This window comes from Phaenicophaeus curvirostris, chromosome 2 (genome assembly GCF_032191515.1).
Source record: "Phaenicophaeus curvirostris isolate KB17595 chromosome 2, BPBGC_Pcur_1.0, whole genome shotgun sequence".
Taxonomy (NCBI): domain Eukaryota; kingdom Metazoa; phylum Chordata; class Aves; order Cuculiformes; family Cuculidae; genus Phaenicophaeus; species Phaenicophaeus curvirostris.
The window spans coordinates 12,560,157-12,576,639 of NC_091393.1; the positions used below are offsets into that span (position 1 = coordinate 12,560,157).

Consider the following 16,483-nt stretch of genomic DNA (forward strand, 5'->3'; position numbering starts at 1 on the left):
CCACTGACTATGAATTGTCTTTTGTCAGGAGATATGATTTTGTTCAGTTTAGTTGGGTTTAAATAATGTTCATCTGATCTAAAGAAGTCACCTTTGGGTCACATGAGCTCCCTACAGGTTTCCACAGTGTTCTGCCTGCCATTGGCAGGTGCTGCTCTAGAGATAACCATGTACCAAGAACATGTTCCACAGGTTTAAATCAGTGTTTGAGATTCCGTTCACCTTGGCACAGGCAGACTTTACATTGCTGATCAGAATGGGAGCTGTGATCAGTTACAAAAATATAAATCTCACCTCATAATGTTAACTATCAGTAGCCAGAGAGGCAATATTGCACAAGGTGGTGCAGTATCCAGGCCCACATTTCATTGCTCTCAAATGAAGAATGAAATGGGAATCTTCTCAAATGGGAAGATTGAAAAGAGTTGTGTTCAGGGTGTGAATAATCAAAGCCACCCAAAAATAGATCATACTCTAGGGAGACCTACGCTACTAATTTTATAAAAGCAAAATCCCATACTCGGCTGTCTGTTCTCCTAAACTTAATCCAAATGGCATATTTTTTCCTTTCTATGTACCTCTCCCTTTTAGTCTGATCATCTTTATAGGGAAGATGTTCAGGTATTTTTTCCTAGGCTAATTTACAAAGGGTTTGGGTACAGGATTGTATTCAGATTCCAGTGTTGCAGTCAATGTGCCACTGGTATTTGCACCAATGCAGTCCCCCACCTGCAGCCGTCTTTAAATAAGGGAGCTGGTTATGGTATTATTATTTCATTTTTCCTTCACCCCATCCATTTTCTTCATCCCAGAAATAAATGTTTAGGTGCATTTTTAATTCTGGCATAAAAAGAGTGTATCTTTCTATATACTCTTTCGACTAAAGATTTTCATCACCACAGATACCTGCAAATTCTGTTGGTTACCACTTGAAGCAAGGATGGTTAACACTCATGCAATTCACGTGGCTCCAGGGAGACCTAAGATAGGTTCAACATTTCTGTGCCTCATTCAAAAAATCCAACTAAGTTGTGGCAAGGCTATACATTGAATCTTTCTGGGCTTTTTTTACGTAAAGAATTGTTTAAAGTAGGTATATGAGAAACTTCTGCCTAAGTTTGATTTAGATGAACAAAATATCTTGTAGCAGGTTTTCAGAGGTACCCATAGGCAGCACAGCCAATTAATATAGAAATGCAGTTTCACTAACACCTGTAATTCATACTAAATTGGGCAGCCCGGATCTCACTGAAAGCCAGTAACAGTAATTCATATTTTTATCCATAACCTTGATCTTTCTTTAAATAAATATATCGAAGTCTATTAGAAATAGCAAAACATGAGAATGGTCTTATTGATTTGTAATTTTTCACACACACCATTAGGTGGCAGGGAACAATAAAGGGTTACTTCATGAAATGTCATCCATATGTTGAAATACAGATCTGTCAGGTTGTTCTCTCCACCCTTTTTGAATCAGAATTATTTCCTACTGTGAACAGTCAAGAGCTTTGTCTAGTTAATTATTAAATGACTACGAACAGAGCTCACTGCTTTCGTCAGGACTGTCTCAGAGTTCATTTCTATGCAATCCTTTGTCAAATGAGAAATACACAAGGCATATTCATCCTACTGGGAGTTCTGTAAAAATTAAATCTCACGGCAGTTGTATCTCTACTTCCTACTTCTACTACTGCTTCTGGTCAGGTTGAATCTGAGTGCTGGAAGTAGCCCCTAGGCCAGGCTAATTCCAGAAGAAATTAGCAGGAGGCAAGAAACTTTATTACTCTTGTGGGAGCCTTGATTCTAGACTGGTTGTAATGGCTATGCTTTTTCTTGGGTCCAGTTATAAATAAGGACACTTTATGTAGCATAGGTAGAAGAAGATTGAAGACATGGGGTTTAGATACCCAGGCTGACAGACAGGTGGGTGCATGAAAAAAAGGCAGTGAATTTATACTGGCAGCAGCATTTGTTTCTCTAAATCAGATAGCTGCTGATTTTAGAATTTTAGTGGATGTCATGGGTGAGAGGGCAGGTGACAGGAATCCCAGAGCAAGACTTGGCTGCTTGATAACTCACTCAGTGATTGATGTATGGGAAGTTAATTCCGCTCCAAGTGCTTCTGTAGGACATAAGGCTGCTTATGCTCAGCACTTCCCAGAGTCATAGAAGTAAGTCCCTGGCAGGAGCAGCCCCTAAGGGATTTTTTCTTATTCCCTCCAATTTTCCTAGTGCTGTTGGTTGGAAATCCACCACGGATACTGTCACACGTGCTTAACTGGAAAGTCCCAGTGCAGATTTTTCCATATGTTTATGTAATCAACTCATGCCAAAGAAAGAAGCAACAATTCCAGAAAATATGTTACAGCTGCAGTTTGCCGTGCCTGTTTGTTAAACTAACACTTGAAAGGAGCAAAACCACAGGAGGAACATTTTGTTGATTTGTTATTGACTAGTCTGATATGCAGAGAAATTCAGCTTAATACAGTTTGACACGACTGAGTCAGTGGCAGCGGAGAGACTGAAATCCATTATTCACAGAAAAATGCGTGGTAGCAACTCAGAACTCCTATGGTATGTGTCTCTCTTGTTCAAGGCAATCACATCTGGAAGCAAGGAGTCCTTTGTTCCCCCCAGTCCCAACATTGCCTGAGAACATTGACAATAAGCACGCAAGCTGTAATCCCAGTATTTGTGAGGTCTACGTGCCTACTTGGATCTTGGATTTGGATTCAGTATTTTTTCATCTTAGTCCCTGAGTTTCAGTCAGTATGTTGTCTCTGCACAGTCCAGACGTAGACAACCCTGTGGGAAACTGTATCCAAACAGGCATCTTCAGTAGTTAAAAATCCCAAACCCAATAATGATAATACTGCAAAATGACTTAAGACACAAATTCTATTAGCCTGGATTGCAGAAAATCAGATTCTTCCAAAGAGAAGTACTTGCTGCCTGTGCACATCCCAGTGCCTCAGCCACCGTGGCTTTAAGCATAAGAGGTGGCTCATTTTCAACAGCCATTTATTTCCTTCACAAATGACTTACAGATAAGCTGTCAAACAGGACTGAAGCTAATTCAGCCTTCTTATCTGACAGCAGTCTTGGTACTCCAAAGGGATTAGTCTTGCAGACAATCTGTAGATGACCCTACCCTGTTTCTACCTTATAACTCTGTACGTTGTCGATATCCCAGGAAAGATGCATCCTGGAGATGAAAGGAGCTACAGCGTGTAAGGAGGCTGAATTTGGAACCTGTATGAAACCAAACAAGTGATGTTTTTCGTGGTGCATTGCGAGCCATTCAATAGTCAAAAAAATGCTGTCTCTGAAGGACTTGATGTAAAACAGGAGTCACAAGCAAGTATGTTCCTCTGAGGGGATTGTGTTCAGCGGGGCTGTGCAGGCACTCTGAAGGGCAGGCTGCCAGAACAGGTAGGTGTCATGCAATGCAATATGCAATGCAAACTGCATGCACATTATAATTTGCCCCTGGAGTCTGCAGCACACTGGGAACCCTTGCTTGGATTTCACATGAAGTGATCTCTGCTTGTAAATACTAACGGTGCTGTTATGCTTTCACTAGCTTGGTGCCTAACGGTACATTGGATAATGCTATTGACTGGATCACAACAGAGGTGATTTACTTATCTTTGTGGAAAAGGGAGGAATGGACATGAAGATCAAAGTGATTACTTATTGTGCCTTATGATTTTAAAACAGCGGATAAGTAGTATGAACTATTTGGATCTCCAGAAAGGAAAGGTCTTTTCAGAATGCATGATTCACATATGGGTTACTAGATGCCTGAAGCTAGGGAAGACTGTTTATCTGTTATCAGACTGTTTTCCATATGATGTTTATTACAGTTGTATCAGAAATGTCAAAAGCTGCTTACTCAGCTGGGCCCAGATCCTGAAGATTTCCATTTGTATCTTTGGTTGTTTCATTGTTTTACAATCAGATGTGAAAGTCTGCCCTAGAAGATGATAAACATGTTCTGAGATACTGAGAATGCAAGGACCTAAACAAAATTCAGTCTCACTGTATCCTCCTTACAAGTTTTAGTTGTTTCCAAGAGTGGTCACGAAACACATTTTTGGTTTCTCCTGAGCTGTGTCCAAGAGAACAGCCCCCTTTACAGGATCTTGCATCTTCCGTCTACTCTCTGAGGTGGATGTAATAGAGATAAGAACATTGCAACTTAACTGCTTCAGCACAAAAAAGACCCATCATTAATTTTTCTTGATGTTTTGCCCCACCTCCTTTTATGGAGGGCATCAAGCAGTTTGGTTTTGTTTTTCTTGAACTGTCTAGGTAATAAACTGTAAATTTGTACTTTCCAGTACAGGAGGCTCTGGGTAGTATGGCATGAGGAATGGAGCATACAGACACATCCTAGATTATCTTCAGGTGGAGTCTGATAAGTTTGGGGATGTAATCACATGTACTAGATCACTATCCATGGTGTGAGTGAAGATGATGGATGCCTTCTTTATTTTCTTTCCTGGATTTAATTGTTCAAAACCCCTCTAAAATTTATCCGTGATGAGAGAGACCAATTTGGATGTTGTAGGAGAGCCTTCCTAGTCCCTGTCGTACTCTCATTTTCCTAATAGTGCTGTTGACTCATATATATTGACCAGAACAGGTGCAGACAGACACATATTTGCCTAACTTGTTTTCCAAGCCACCTGGATGCCACCCACCTTTGCAATCTGTGTACCTGGAGTGGCCCAGGGCTGTGCCTGAGTTGATAAATCTGTACAAATACGTGACTTCCAGATCTGAACTGGCCTGCTTTTGCCTAACTTGGAGTGTGGGCGAGGGAGTCCACACCTATCCATACACCCTCAGAGGGCTGTGCGGGGTTCACATGTTCAATGCCTCAGAGAAGTTTGAAAATTACTCGGATTAAGGGTGAAGAGATTGTACAAGCTGATGGGGAGGGACTGTTTTCAAAGGCTTGTAGTGACAGGAGGAGGTGCAATGGGTATAAACTGGAGAGGGGCAGATTTAGAGTAGACATAAAGAAGAATTCTTTCACCATGATAGTGGTGAGGCGCTGGCCCAGTTTTCCCAGGGAAGTTGTGGCTGCTGCATCCCTGGAGGCCAGGTTGGATGGGGCTTTGGGCAGCCTGATCTAGTGGGAGGTGTCCCTGCCCATGGCAGGAGGGTTTGAACTAGATGATCTTTAAGGTCCCTTCCAACCCAAACTATTCTATGATTCCATGTAGCAGGGCTGAGTGGACTCAAAATCCCAGAAGAAATGCAGTAGCAACATCTACTAATCCAGGATGCCAAGGCAGCACACTTGGGAGCTGTGTGCAACACCTCTCCGGTCACTTCTGTATGAGTGTGATTTTTGGTGGCAGACTAGAAGTCTGGTTCGCCAACATCATGCATGACATGTCACTGGTAATGATGACTTACTCTTACATCTTTGATTTCTCTCACAGTTATGCTGAGTTCCTAGACAACAATACTGCACAGTGGAGATGATGCCACTGTTCCTCCTAGACAATCCCTTCACTGTCATCATATTCATGTCATGCTCCCAGAAGCTGCATTGCTCCTCAACAAATGTACAACCCCGTGCTCATGCTGCAGTGACCAGAGCCACCTACTGCATCAAGTTATGTTCCAATGCACTGACTGATACTGGTATATTTGGAAGAAAGTATTTGTATATTATAGGCATGTGACATATCAGTTTTAATTGCTAATAGGATCCTGGTAGGCAAAGATTATTAGATGCTTCACTGTGTGGTCATCTGTATAAACAAGACTTTTATTATACAAGTTCCTCTCCTGCCATCCTGACCACTGCCTCAGCCACAATAAATTTCCATTATCCTTACGTGACTGTGCGTGGCTCACACTGTTTCTGCTGTAACTGAAATGGAGCCATTCCCATGCTGCTTGAATCTTTGCATTCTCCTGAGATTACCTGACAGCAGATAGCTTTGGACTTGTCTTCCTTTGGTGAAGTTCTTATCTCAGGTGAGATGCGGAGTGCTTAATTTTGCAACATTTCTGCTACCCACCCAGGGCAGAGAGAGAGAGAGAGCAAACCTACAGGAAGAATGGCAACTTGTACTTTCAAAATCACAACCACATCTAGGACAACAGCTGAAAACAAGCCTGAACAAAACTGAACTATTGACTCACCCTCCCATCTTACATCCTCACTGCAAAAGATTGAGGCCATTCTTTTCCCCATGTAAGGTACAGGGTCCTGAGGGGAAAGAGCTTATGATAATATCCAGAAGGAGACTGGAATAAGGTTTCTCAAGGAAATTTTATTTACTTCTTCATTCTTGATTTTGCAAATGTAGGTTTCGTCTAACAGTTTAAAAATATTGTCATACGGTATTTTGAAGAAATCTGCAACTGGGGAAGGAAAGGTGTCTCTGGGTGAAAGCTCTGCCTGGGTCATCAACAGGGCTCAGTACTTTACTTGGCAGGTCTCCATCAGCTAAGCTCCCGTTCTAGGTGGTGGCAGTACTGTCATCTCCTGGACACTAGAGGGAGGTGGATACGAGTGCTTTGCTGTCGGATTTCACAGCTGGAGAAACAGTTCTTCTAGTTAACCATTACAAAAGCTTAAGTAAGGAAGTGGTGAGAATGAGAAACCTCTTCTCCATTCCTATGTGTTATTCCCTTTGACTTTTAAAGGCTGTTTTGTGCTGTGCCTTTCCCTCTTCCAGACAGAGCTCCTGCTTTTGCTCCTAGTCTCTATTCATGATTCCTCACCTCTCCTGTCCCTGCCTCTTGTACCTTCATGGCTTCCACCTTCATATGCAGCTCACTTACATTAGATACAGATTCTTACTCTGGCCTCAGCAAGGCAATAGCATCTCAGCCCCTTTGAACAGGATATCAAGCAAATTATTATTAACATTCATGCTTTCTCTGTGATCAGGTCTATGAGACAGGGAATGTTTGGTTAAGCAGAGCTTAAGCTCAAGGTTGTTGGGGTATTTTAATTACATACAGACTAAAAAAGATATATTTTGTTAAAGACCTGTTGATGGACTGAATGGATTCAAAGCACAAAGAGGTGAATTCCTCAAGGATCTTGTGAGAGTTCCCTTTGAAGCCTCATGTGTGCATTAGGAAAAAAATTTTCACGGAAAGGGTCATTAGGCACTGGCAGAGGCTGCCCAGGGGGGTGGTTGAGTCACCTTCCCTGGAGGTGTTTAAGGGACAGGTGGACGAGGTGCTGAGGAGCATGGTTTAGTGTTTGATAGGAATGGATGGACTCGATGATCCAGTGGGTCTTTTCCAACCTGGTGATTCTATGATTCTATGAAATGGAGCACTTGTAGTGTCCAGAAGGTAGAAGCTGTTGGGACTTGGGAGCTGTTTGAGAAACTCCTGTGTCTACTACCCTATGATATTGTCGATACCAAGTGTACAGATAGTTTCTGGATGTATGCTGCTTGGGTGAATCTTGAAAAGAACAGACAAAAAGCAAATCTCTGGAACTAATGTTATCATTCACTAACACAAACAACTAGCCATGGAAAACCCTGTTGCCACCCACCACTTGATCTGTGGCAGTGTTTTTGAAGCAATTCAGCAAAAACCTACTGAAAACTGCTAGCCTGAAGAAAGCCTGCTGAAAAGCCATGGAAAACATCTGTCCAAAAAGCTTAATTTCTGAAAGGTTTGGTTACCTTGTAACTTAGGAAGGTGAGTTTTGTTAACTGGAGAGGTTGTTGCTTCCAAGATCGCTAGTACCCAGGGACTTGGTTGGTTTGTATTATTTGGGATTTGCTTTTTCCCCCTGATTTTTACAATTTCTCAGTTACTGAAGTTGGGAAAAAAATATGTGGTATTGGGTCAAAACTGGTAGGTAGTAAACTCTTATTATTTAAACTTCTTTTTTCCATTGATTGACATTCTTTTGAAGTCCTTTGAACATCCATCTCAATATATAAATAATGTGTTGATGTGTGTGTGTTTATATATATGTAAGTCCTTACAGTTTTAGTATGACTTTCTAAGGAAGCATGGATTAAGTTATCGTACACTGTCCTACTGTTTACCTGCTTGCCAGTCCCCATTTCGTGAATTTGAGCCCCTCGCCAAAGAAAACTGTATTGGATGCTCTTCTGAGAAAACTCAGAAATTCATTCGTTTAAGTTTCGTGGAAACCATTGGTAGGCGAATGGGACTGAAAAGAGATACAAATAGTTTCTTTTACTGCAGCAAAACATAAGCTCAATGTTTTTTTTATCCTGACAGATGACCAGTCAGCACACACAGATAGCTTGGTGCCAACCCCAACATATGCTGCCTCTTCTCCAGTCAGACAGACAGGAGACAGTGAGATGTTTTGGGGCACGCCATAGTACACTTAGAGGTGGGGACGTGGAAATCTTGCAGTGAGAGATAGAGGAACAAATTGTACACATCTGTAGGAAACCATATTTCAGCATCTGCTGTCCAACAAACATCTCCCATATGTTTGGAGAAGTGAGGGTGCAGGGAGGCCTAAATGGAAAAGGTCTTAAATATGTAGGAAACTGTGCTCCATTAGTTCTGCTGCTGATGGCATAACACGATAGCTTTCAACCTTTGTTATTCCCATCCTGGAAACAATCCTGAGAAACGTCTTCTGCCTAGTCCACAACTTTTTGAATCATATTGTTCAGTTTCTTAGTCAGGGAAGGACTTTGTGAGTAATGGGAGAGGGATTTAATGCCCACAGTTTAAAGCAAGACTTAGAAAAGGAGCCTCGAAGAAATCGGTTAGTACGGGGGAGCTGCATCAAGCAACTAGAGCCAAGGACTAGAGTTCTCAGTGTTGGGATCAGGGAATGACATCCTGGGAAAAAGGAGGATTTATACTGATTTTACCATGGATCAGACTTTTCTATATGTATTCATCTTCAGTTGGGGAAGCAGTGAATAAAAATTATTACTGCCCTTTTTTTTTCTGAAAGCAAAAGCTTCTAGAAACCCAAAAGCATATAGTATAGTTTTAAACAGCTATAAAAATGCTCACTAGAAATATTACAGTTCAACCTGGTACAAGTGGAAAATATGCTAGATGCTCTTTGAATACATTAAAATACAGGTTTTTGAAAGCACGCAGAATCATGAAATGGCTAGATAGCTCTGCTTTTAATTCTAAAATATACAAAATTACTTCATCATACAAAAAAGTATATATGGCTTACAAAGATGCATCAATGATTTGTTTGAAGTGTCTCTAGCTCATAAAATCCTCTCATCTTTCCAAAAATATGTATTTGAGTGCACAGATAATATCTGTTTTCAAAGGCAATTTGGCTTGATGTACAGGGTTTCTAGAAGTATTACATTTAAGGTGGCATCTCCTAGGGTGGGCCTGAAGAAGAGCTCTTCAATAGCATCTGCATCAATGACTCTAAGAGAGGCAACTAGCTGAAGAATCCAAGCAAACCTGCGTAGGTTCCTGTGGAACATCCTTGAGATAAACTCCATCAAGGCTTGCTGAGCTTCCTGCTGCAGTGTTTGTACATAGGGGAGACATTTTAGGGCATAGCATCCTGGCAAAACAAAAAGTAAAATAATATATCTTCAGTAAACACTTTTGTTGTATGCCTTTCATAATGATAGGTGTCTGGTTTTCTAGCTTGTAGTACTACTTTCTCTAGAAAATAATAAAAGCTTTCTAAACATATTTTTTTGAAAAAGAAGATAAGCATAGTTCAATAATTTGAAGGAACATTGAGCAGCATTGTAAGCATGTTGGAATCTAGCCCGTAATGTTAAATCCAGCTTTGAAATGGTAACAGGAGGTAACTTTGACCCTGTACATCAGGAGAAGAAGCTTTATAGTGTTGTCTACCTCCCAAACGATGGTGAGACCATAGTCTGAGTGTGTGGAAACATTCCAGCTCTAATCTAACATTAGGTGGGTAACATCAGGAGGCTGGAGGCAGTGGTTTGGAGCAGCGAGCAGGCTGGCAGTCTGAAGAGATCGGTTTCCAGTCTACATGGCCCTGTTTCTCTCCTGTTGTTGCCTCTGCTAGCTAGATTAAGCTGGAGCACTATTGTTCACCATTCTATCTAGATATCTAAATTTACAGTCTAAAAGAGCATAAAGGTTCACTGTGAGATGTATCATGACCCACAGGAGTAGGATAGATAATTGTGTTTCCTGGTTTTGTAGTCCCTTTCCTCAGCCATTTCTGAAAAGGAAGATGTCTCTGCAGGGGTAGCATAAACCCCCAAGTTTTGACTTCTGCCTCTCCTGTCTCCCACTTCTTATTTTAATCTACCTCCCAGCACACACTCCAGGCCGATTTAGCATCTTCTACAGTCATCTGCCCCAAACTTCCCTTGACTGGGGTCTGAATAGCTTAGACTGAGGAATGTTTCACACAGGATCATTCATTTAAGTGTGGGAGGTTCTGCCTTCTTGCCTAGCATGCTGTACTAGGGCAAAACCAGCCTGATTGGGGGTTTTTCAGGCTGTGGCTGGCAGCACTTTGTCAGTCTTCAGCAGCTTTCTTCTCCCTAGACGTCACTGCCAGAGGAGAGGAAGCTGCAGCAAAGCCTGCAGCCGGGCTAGCCAGAAATGAAGGGTTTGGAAAAGTCATCTTCTCCTCCAGGATTACCACCAGCTGCAAGGTGTGGGAATGGTTCCAAGTGCTGGATTTTTCATGGAAAGGAAGTCATCAGGATTGTGTATATTCAAGATGAAACTGCAGTTGCTTATAGCCTTTCAAATTTGCCTAATTCTCCTATTTGGTCTTTTGTATGTAATCAAACACAGGTTTTAGTTTACAAATAATGGGAAACTTCTTGTTCTGAGATCTGTTGTAATAATATTCAGTTAAACACGTATTTCTATCTGAAATGTAAACCTCATGAGAGTGTCTTTTTTAACAGAAGTCCCATCACAGCCTTCATGGAGTTACATATATATAACAGCTCCTTAAGTATATATATGACACTGATACAATAGCAGCACTGTTTTTCATAGTTCTCATCTCTTCACCGTGTAGTTCCCATTGCTTTTCCTAAAATTGTCAAAAGGAGCAAGAGCAGTTTCACCTCACTCTGTGCTGTTCATGGTGGGACAGTCCTACCTGCTCCTTCCTTTGACATACTGTTTGGGTTCTTGAAAAGGGCTTGCAGCTAGACCCTTCAACCATTCACGCTTGGACCATTCCACAGCCACCAACTGAAGCACCCCTGCAGGGACCAGGGGTTGCAATATGTTCTAGGGAGGCCGGATTCAGTTGATGCAAGGCTGACTGTTTGGCCTCTGAGGTTGGGTGCGTGCTCTCTCCTTCACAGGTTCAAGAAGGATGTTGAGGCTCTGGAGCGAGTCCAGAGAAGAGCAACGAACCTGGTGAGGGGGCTGAGAGAGCTGGGGTTGTTTAGCCTGGAGAAGAGGAGGCTGAGGGGAGACCTCATTGCTCTCTACAACTGCCTGAAAGGAGGTTGTAGAGAGGAGGGAGCTGGCATCTTCTCCCAAGTGACAGGGGACAGGACAAGAGGGAATGGCCTCAAGCTCCGCCAGGGGAGGTTTAGGCTGGACGTTAGGAAAAAATGTTTCACGGAAAGGGTCATTGGGCACTGGAAAAGGCTGCCCAGGGAGGTGGTTGAGTCCCCTTCCCTGGAGGTGTTTAAGGCACGGGTGGACGAGGTGCTAAGGGGCGTGGTTTAGTGTTTGATAGGAATGGTTGGACTCAATGATCCAGTGGGTCCTTTCCAGCCTGGTCATTCTACGATTCTATGATTCTTGCTGGCCTGGAGGTGGTCCATCAGTAACCCAGCAAGAGCCTCTGGCACAGAAATGCTACACAGATTGTGCTTTAGTGTGAAGACCTACACTCCCTGCTCTCTGTCACCCTGTCCCCGAAGGGACTTTTTTTATGATAGCAAGCACAATCTCTCTGCCTCAAGGGATCACTTAGGGCACAAGCAGAGTTTTGCCACACATTTTTGTCATGCTTCTTGCCCAAGCACTGGCCTAGCTGTGCTGCTCCAACTGTACGTCAGGGCACTGTGTTGAACTCCCAACTCATAACCAGCTCCAGACTGCTCTGTGCCTGGTCCTTCCCCTTTGAATGAACCAGTTTTGGTGGTCCTAGCAGGAATAAAACATGCAGGGTGGGAGCCCAGAGGAGGTACTTTTTGATCCAGGAGAGGGTTTAGTATTGTCGCTGCTGGTGGCTGCCTGAAACCCTCTTAGAACTGAGGCCTGAAAAATATTAAGATTTGGCCAAACATCAGGACAAAACTAAGAGGGTAGCTGAAAATGTGCTGCATGTATGTTGAAAGTATTTTCTGAGTTTGGTGGAATGTGTTCAAGAGCTATTAAAAATAGCAGTTTTGAAATGACAGCTGTAGAGGTTTGTTTGCAGCAAAACAGGTAGAGGAAGGATGGTTTGAGCTGTGTAAAAGCCCTGAGTACCTGTTTCAGCCCAGAGTTAGACTGTGACTGTTTCATCTGGAGTCAATCTAGGCTTAATGGAAGTCCTCCTAGGTGCCTTCTGCAACCAGGTTTTGAACACATTCCAACAAACTCAGAAAATGGGTCATCCTGCCTGAGATCTTAGGGAGTCCCCCCTGAAACTCTGGACAGTGTCTGCAGGCAGCATGAAAGGCTGCTGGGCCTCTCATAAGGCACCTCAGGGAAGCACCAGAAGGCACAAATCCAAAACATAATACTACTTCTGTTGCTTTCTCTTTATGTGAAAATTGCATTTTACCCACAGAGATAATAAAAGTGCCTATTATTTAAACTGTGTAAGCCACTGCAGATGAGGGATTTCTTCTTATCATCACCCTGGATATAACTGGTGGCTTCTTTCCGCCTGATTTTATTGTGAAAAACTGAGAAAATAACTTGCACTGAAATGAACTCCTCTGGCTTGGTGTTACGGTGTAGACACACCAGGCAATACTAAACATCTGCATGACATTACGTCTCAAGAATCAGAATTTGAAGGCTATTGGAAACAAATATAAAGCCACTACAGCCTTTGAGCAGCCTATAAAGCATTCACCACAAGAAATAGTATGGAATAACTGAAGCAGTCAAGTATCATTTTGGTGCAGTCCCAAGCAAAGCACACTGCTGACAGTGCAGCCAACAGCAGCGATTGCTGTGGAGGAGCTGGGGATCTGAGCCAGAGCAGACTGGAGTCAGTAAGTCTTTCCATCTACTTTAGTGCACTTAGAGCTTAGCTTTTAGTGACTCATGCACTCCATGGTGCTGACCTAGGCAACCTTCCTTCCTAAAGAGGCTGAACTTGGCACCAGAAATGAAAGGATGCAATCACTAGTTTTATTTTGCTCCATGACTGCTGTCCCAGGCTTTGAATGCAGAGATACTAAAGGATAAATAAATAAAAACTGTGGAACCTCAACACAATATCCTTTTGTCTCATTGATGAAAATCAAGTTATACAGATTATTTTATCTTTAATCTTCTTGCTACAGAGGAAGTCTTTGTTAAAATACTTTTAATACTTACATCACATACCTATGTACCATCTCTCCTGTGCTGTGCCATGGGTGAGGCTGCTGTATTACCTTTGATCTGGAAATCAGTTTGCAGTAACATGATTAATTCTTCATGACTTAAAATTTGCCTAAGAGCAGCTGGTTTGGCTTACAGTGGGTGACCTACTGCACACATCCAAGGGGACTAAATAAAACACTTCAGGCAGAAAATCATTAAACTGTGGCATGTAGATTTTTGAGAACATTTAGCTCTATTCATAGAAAAGAATAAAACTAAACATTTACCTATACGCAAATGAAAATGCCAAGTGTCCTTCGAGGCACGTAAATATCTGCGTAATTTCCAGGAGAACTTACCAGAATTAAAAAGAATAATACCTTTAAGATAGGCATATTCTTTTGCACTTATGTCCAGGTCCCAGAATTTCCACAATAAATTCTTCATCTTCTGAACTTCTGCTAGAGATGCTCCCTGTGATGAGCTGCCTGGTTCATTGTTAGCTGTCAAAGACTGGTTGAGGAGGATTTTTTTCAATAAACTAGGGGCAGAAATCTCTGTCAGGTCAAAATCCACCCCTTCTTGTGCCATGCCAAGGACAAAAAGAGGGGCCCAGTTCTGCTGTATGAGGACAAGCTGATCCTCCCAAGGCACATGATAAAAAGAAGGCAAGTTTCTAATAAAAGTTAAAGTCTTCAAGAGTACTTCAGAAGCTTTTCTGCACGTGGCTTCTGGCGTTTTCAAGACGGCTCTTCTTCTGTCCATACAAGAGCAGCCCTTGTTTCCCGTGGAGCAAAGGAGACTGCAATACTGCTGGTGCCACTTGTTTTCACGTCTGTGCTCTTTGTTGAGGATCTGGTACAGGATGCTCTTAGCATGGTGGGTCTCACACTGGCATTTCCCAAATTTCTCAGCTGAGATCTTGCTAGCCATAGAGCCAGAGTTCCCTGTGGCAGGAAATAGCGTGTGTGGAGCTTTGCATCAAGAGCAGGGGAGATCATTTCTGCTACATGGTGTGGCGTTGTGTGCTTTTTATATACACAGGTGGCTGAAAAGTAATATGACCCTGATCTGTAAAGTTACCTTGAACTTTATTTGCACCACACTGCTTCAAACAAGGTGGGGCTGCAGGCTGCCACTGTCACACAGGGTTTCCTAGCTCCGGGGCAGCAGGAGGGCTTGGGCGCTGCTCGTCACTGTGTCCCGGTGCAGGCAGGATCTGCCTGGCCTTCTGCCACCCTGCCAGTGGCTCTCTGCTGATACTCCCAGCAGTGGCACCTTGCAGAGCCCTGATATATGACGCGTACAACATGCCCAAAAAGGGAAGCCCAGTGAAAACTATGACAACTTAAGTGAAGAAGGAACAAACTGTCCAGACCTCATCTGGATTATTTGAGACCTCATCTGGAGTATTGTGTCCAGTTCTGGAATCCTTAGCATAAGAAGGATATGGAACTGTTGGAACAGGTCCAAAGGAGGGCTACAAGGATGATCCGAGGGCTGGAGCACCTTCCATACCAGGACAGTCTGATAGAGTTGGGGTTGTTCAGCCTGGAGAAGAGAAGTCTCTGAGGAGACCTTACAGCGACCTTCCAGTACCTGAAGGGGCTACAGAAAAACTGGGGAGGGACTGTTCACAAAGGCTTGTGGTGATAGGACTAGGGGCAATGGGTATAAACTGGAGAGGGGAAGATTTAGACTAGACACTGGCACAGGTTGCCCAGGGAAGCTGTGGCTGCCCCATCCCTGGAGGTGTTCAAGGCCAGGTTGGATGGGGCCTTGGGCAGCCTGAGCTAGTGGGACGTGTCCCTGCCCATGGCAGGGATTTAAACTAGGTGGTCTTTAAGGTCCCTTCCAACTCAAACTATTCTATGATTCTATGATATTTTTATTGATACACTGACCTTGCCCAGTAGCTAATGCTCTGGAGTGCACACAAACACATTTATACTTCTGAGTGATGCTGTGGTAACGGTCCCTTGAGTAATGTCTTTATTTCTTGTTAAAAAGAGCCACCTGAAGGCACTTTGGGTGTTTACCATTACTTTTCACAGAGCACTTAACATTATTCATACTCTAACCTGTAGCTGATACAATGTGACAGCTATGTCAGGGAACTCACAGGTGGAAATCCAGGACATGAAAATCTTATGTATAGGAATTATTTCAGATTCCTGGAAAATTTAGAATCATAGAATCACCAGGTTGGAAAAGACCCACCGGATCATCGAGTCCAAACATTCCTATCAGACATTACACCATGCCCCTCAGCACCTCGTCCACCCGTGCCTTAAACACCTCCAGGGAAGGGGACTCAACCACCTCCCTGGGTAGCCTGTTCCAGTGCCCAATCACCCTTTCTGTGAAAAATTTTTTCCTAATGTCCAGCCTAAACCTCCCCTGGCGGAGCTTGAGGCCATTCCCTCTTGTCCTGTCCCCTGTCACTTGGGAGAAGAGGCCAGCACCCTCCTCTCTACAACGTCCTTTCAGGTAGTTGTAGAGAGCAATGAGGTCTCCCCTCAGCCTCCTCTTCTCCAGGCTAAACACCCCCAGCTCTCTCAGCCGCTCCTCGTAAGGCCTGTTCTCCAGCCCCCTCACCAGCTTTGTTGCTCTTCTCTGGACTCTCTCCAGAGCCTCAACATCCTTCTTGTGGTGAGGGGCCCAGAACTGAACACAGTATTCGAGGAGCGGTCTCACCAGTGCCGAGTACAGAGGGAGAATAACCTCCCTGGACCTGCTGGTCACGCCGTTTCTGATACAAGCCAAGATGCCATGGGCCTTCTTGGCCACCTGGGCACACTGCTGGCTCATATTCAGTCGCTGTCAACCAACACCCCCAGGTCCCTCTCCTCCAGGCAGCTTTCTAGACAGACTTCTCCTAGTCTGTAGCACTGCACAGGGTTGTTGTGCCCCAAGTGCAGGACCCGGCATTTGGCCTTGTTAAACCTCATGCCATTGGACTCTGCCCAGCGGTCCAGCCTGTTCAGATCCCTTTGCAGAGCCTCCC

The 16,483-nt window shown here is 43.5% G+C and overlaps 1 protein-coding gene across 1 annotated transcript; it reads right to left on the reverse strand.

Annotated features, from left to right (window-relative positions):
* Positions 1–9,277: 9,277 nt before the first annotated feature.
* LOC138717678 (nuclear receptor subfamily 0 group B member 2-like) lies at positions 9,278–14,477 on the reverse strand. Its single transcript, XM_069851323.1, has 2 exons — positions 13,836–14,477; positions 9,278–9,541 (listed from the first exon to the last, which is right to left on the reverse strand). Exons 1-2 carry the CDS (start codon positions 14,407–14,409, stop codon positions 9,288–9,290), a joined length of 828 nt encoding a protein of 275 aa, XP_069707424.1. The 5' UTR covers positions 14,410–14,477; the 3' UTR covers positions 9,278–9,287.
* Positions 14,478–16,483: the final 2,006 nt, after the last annotated feature.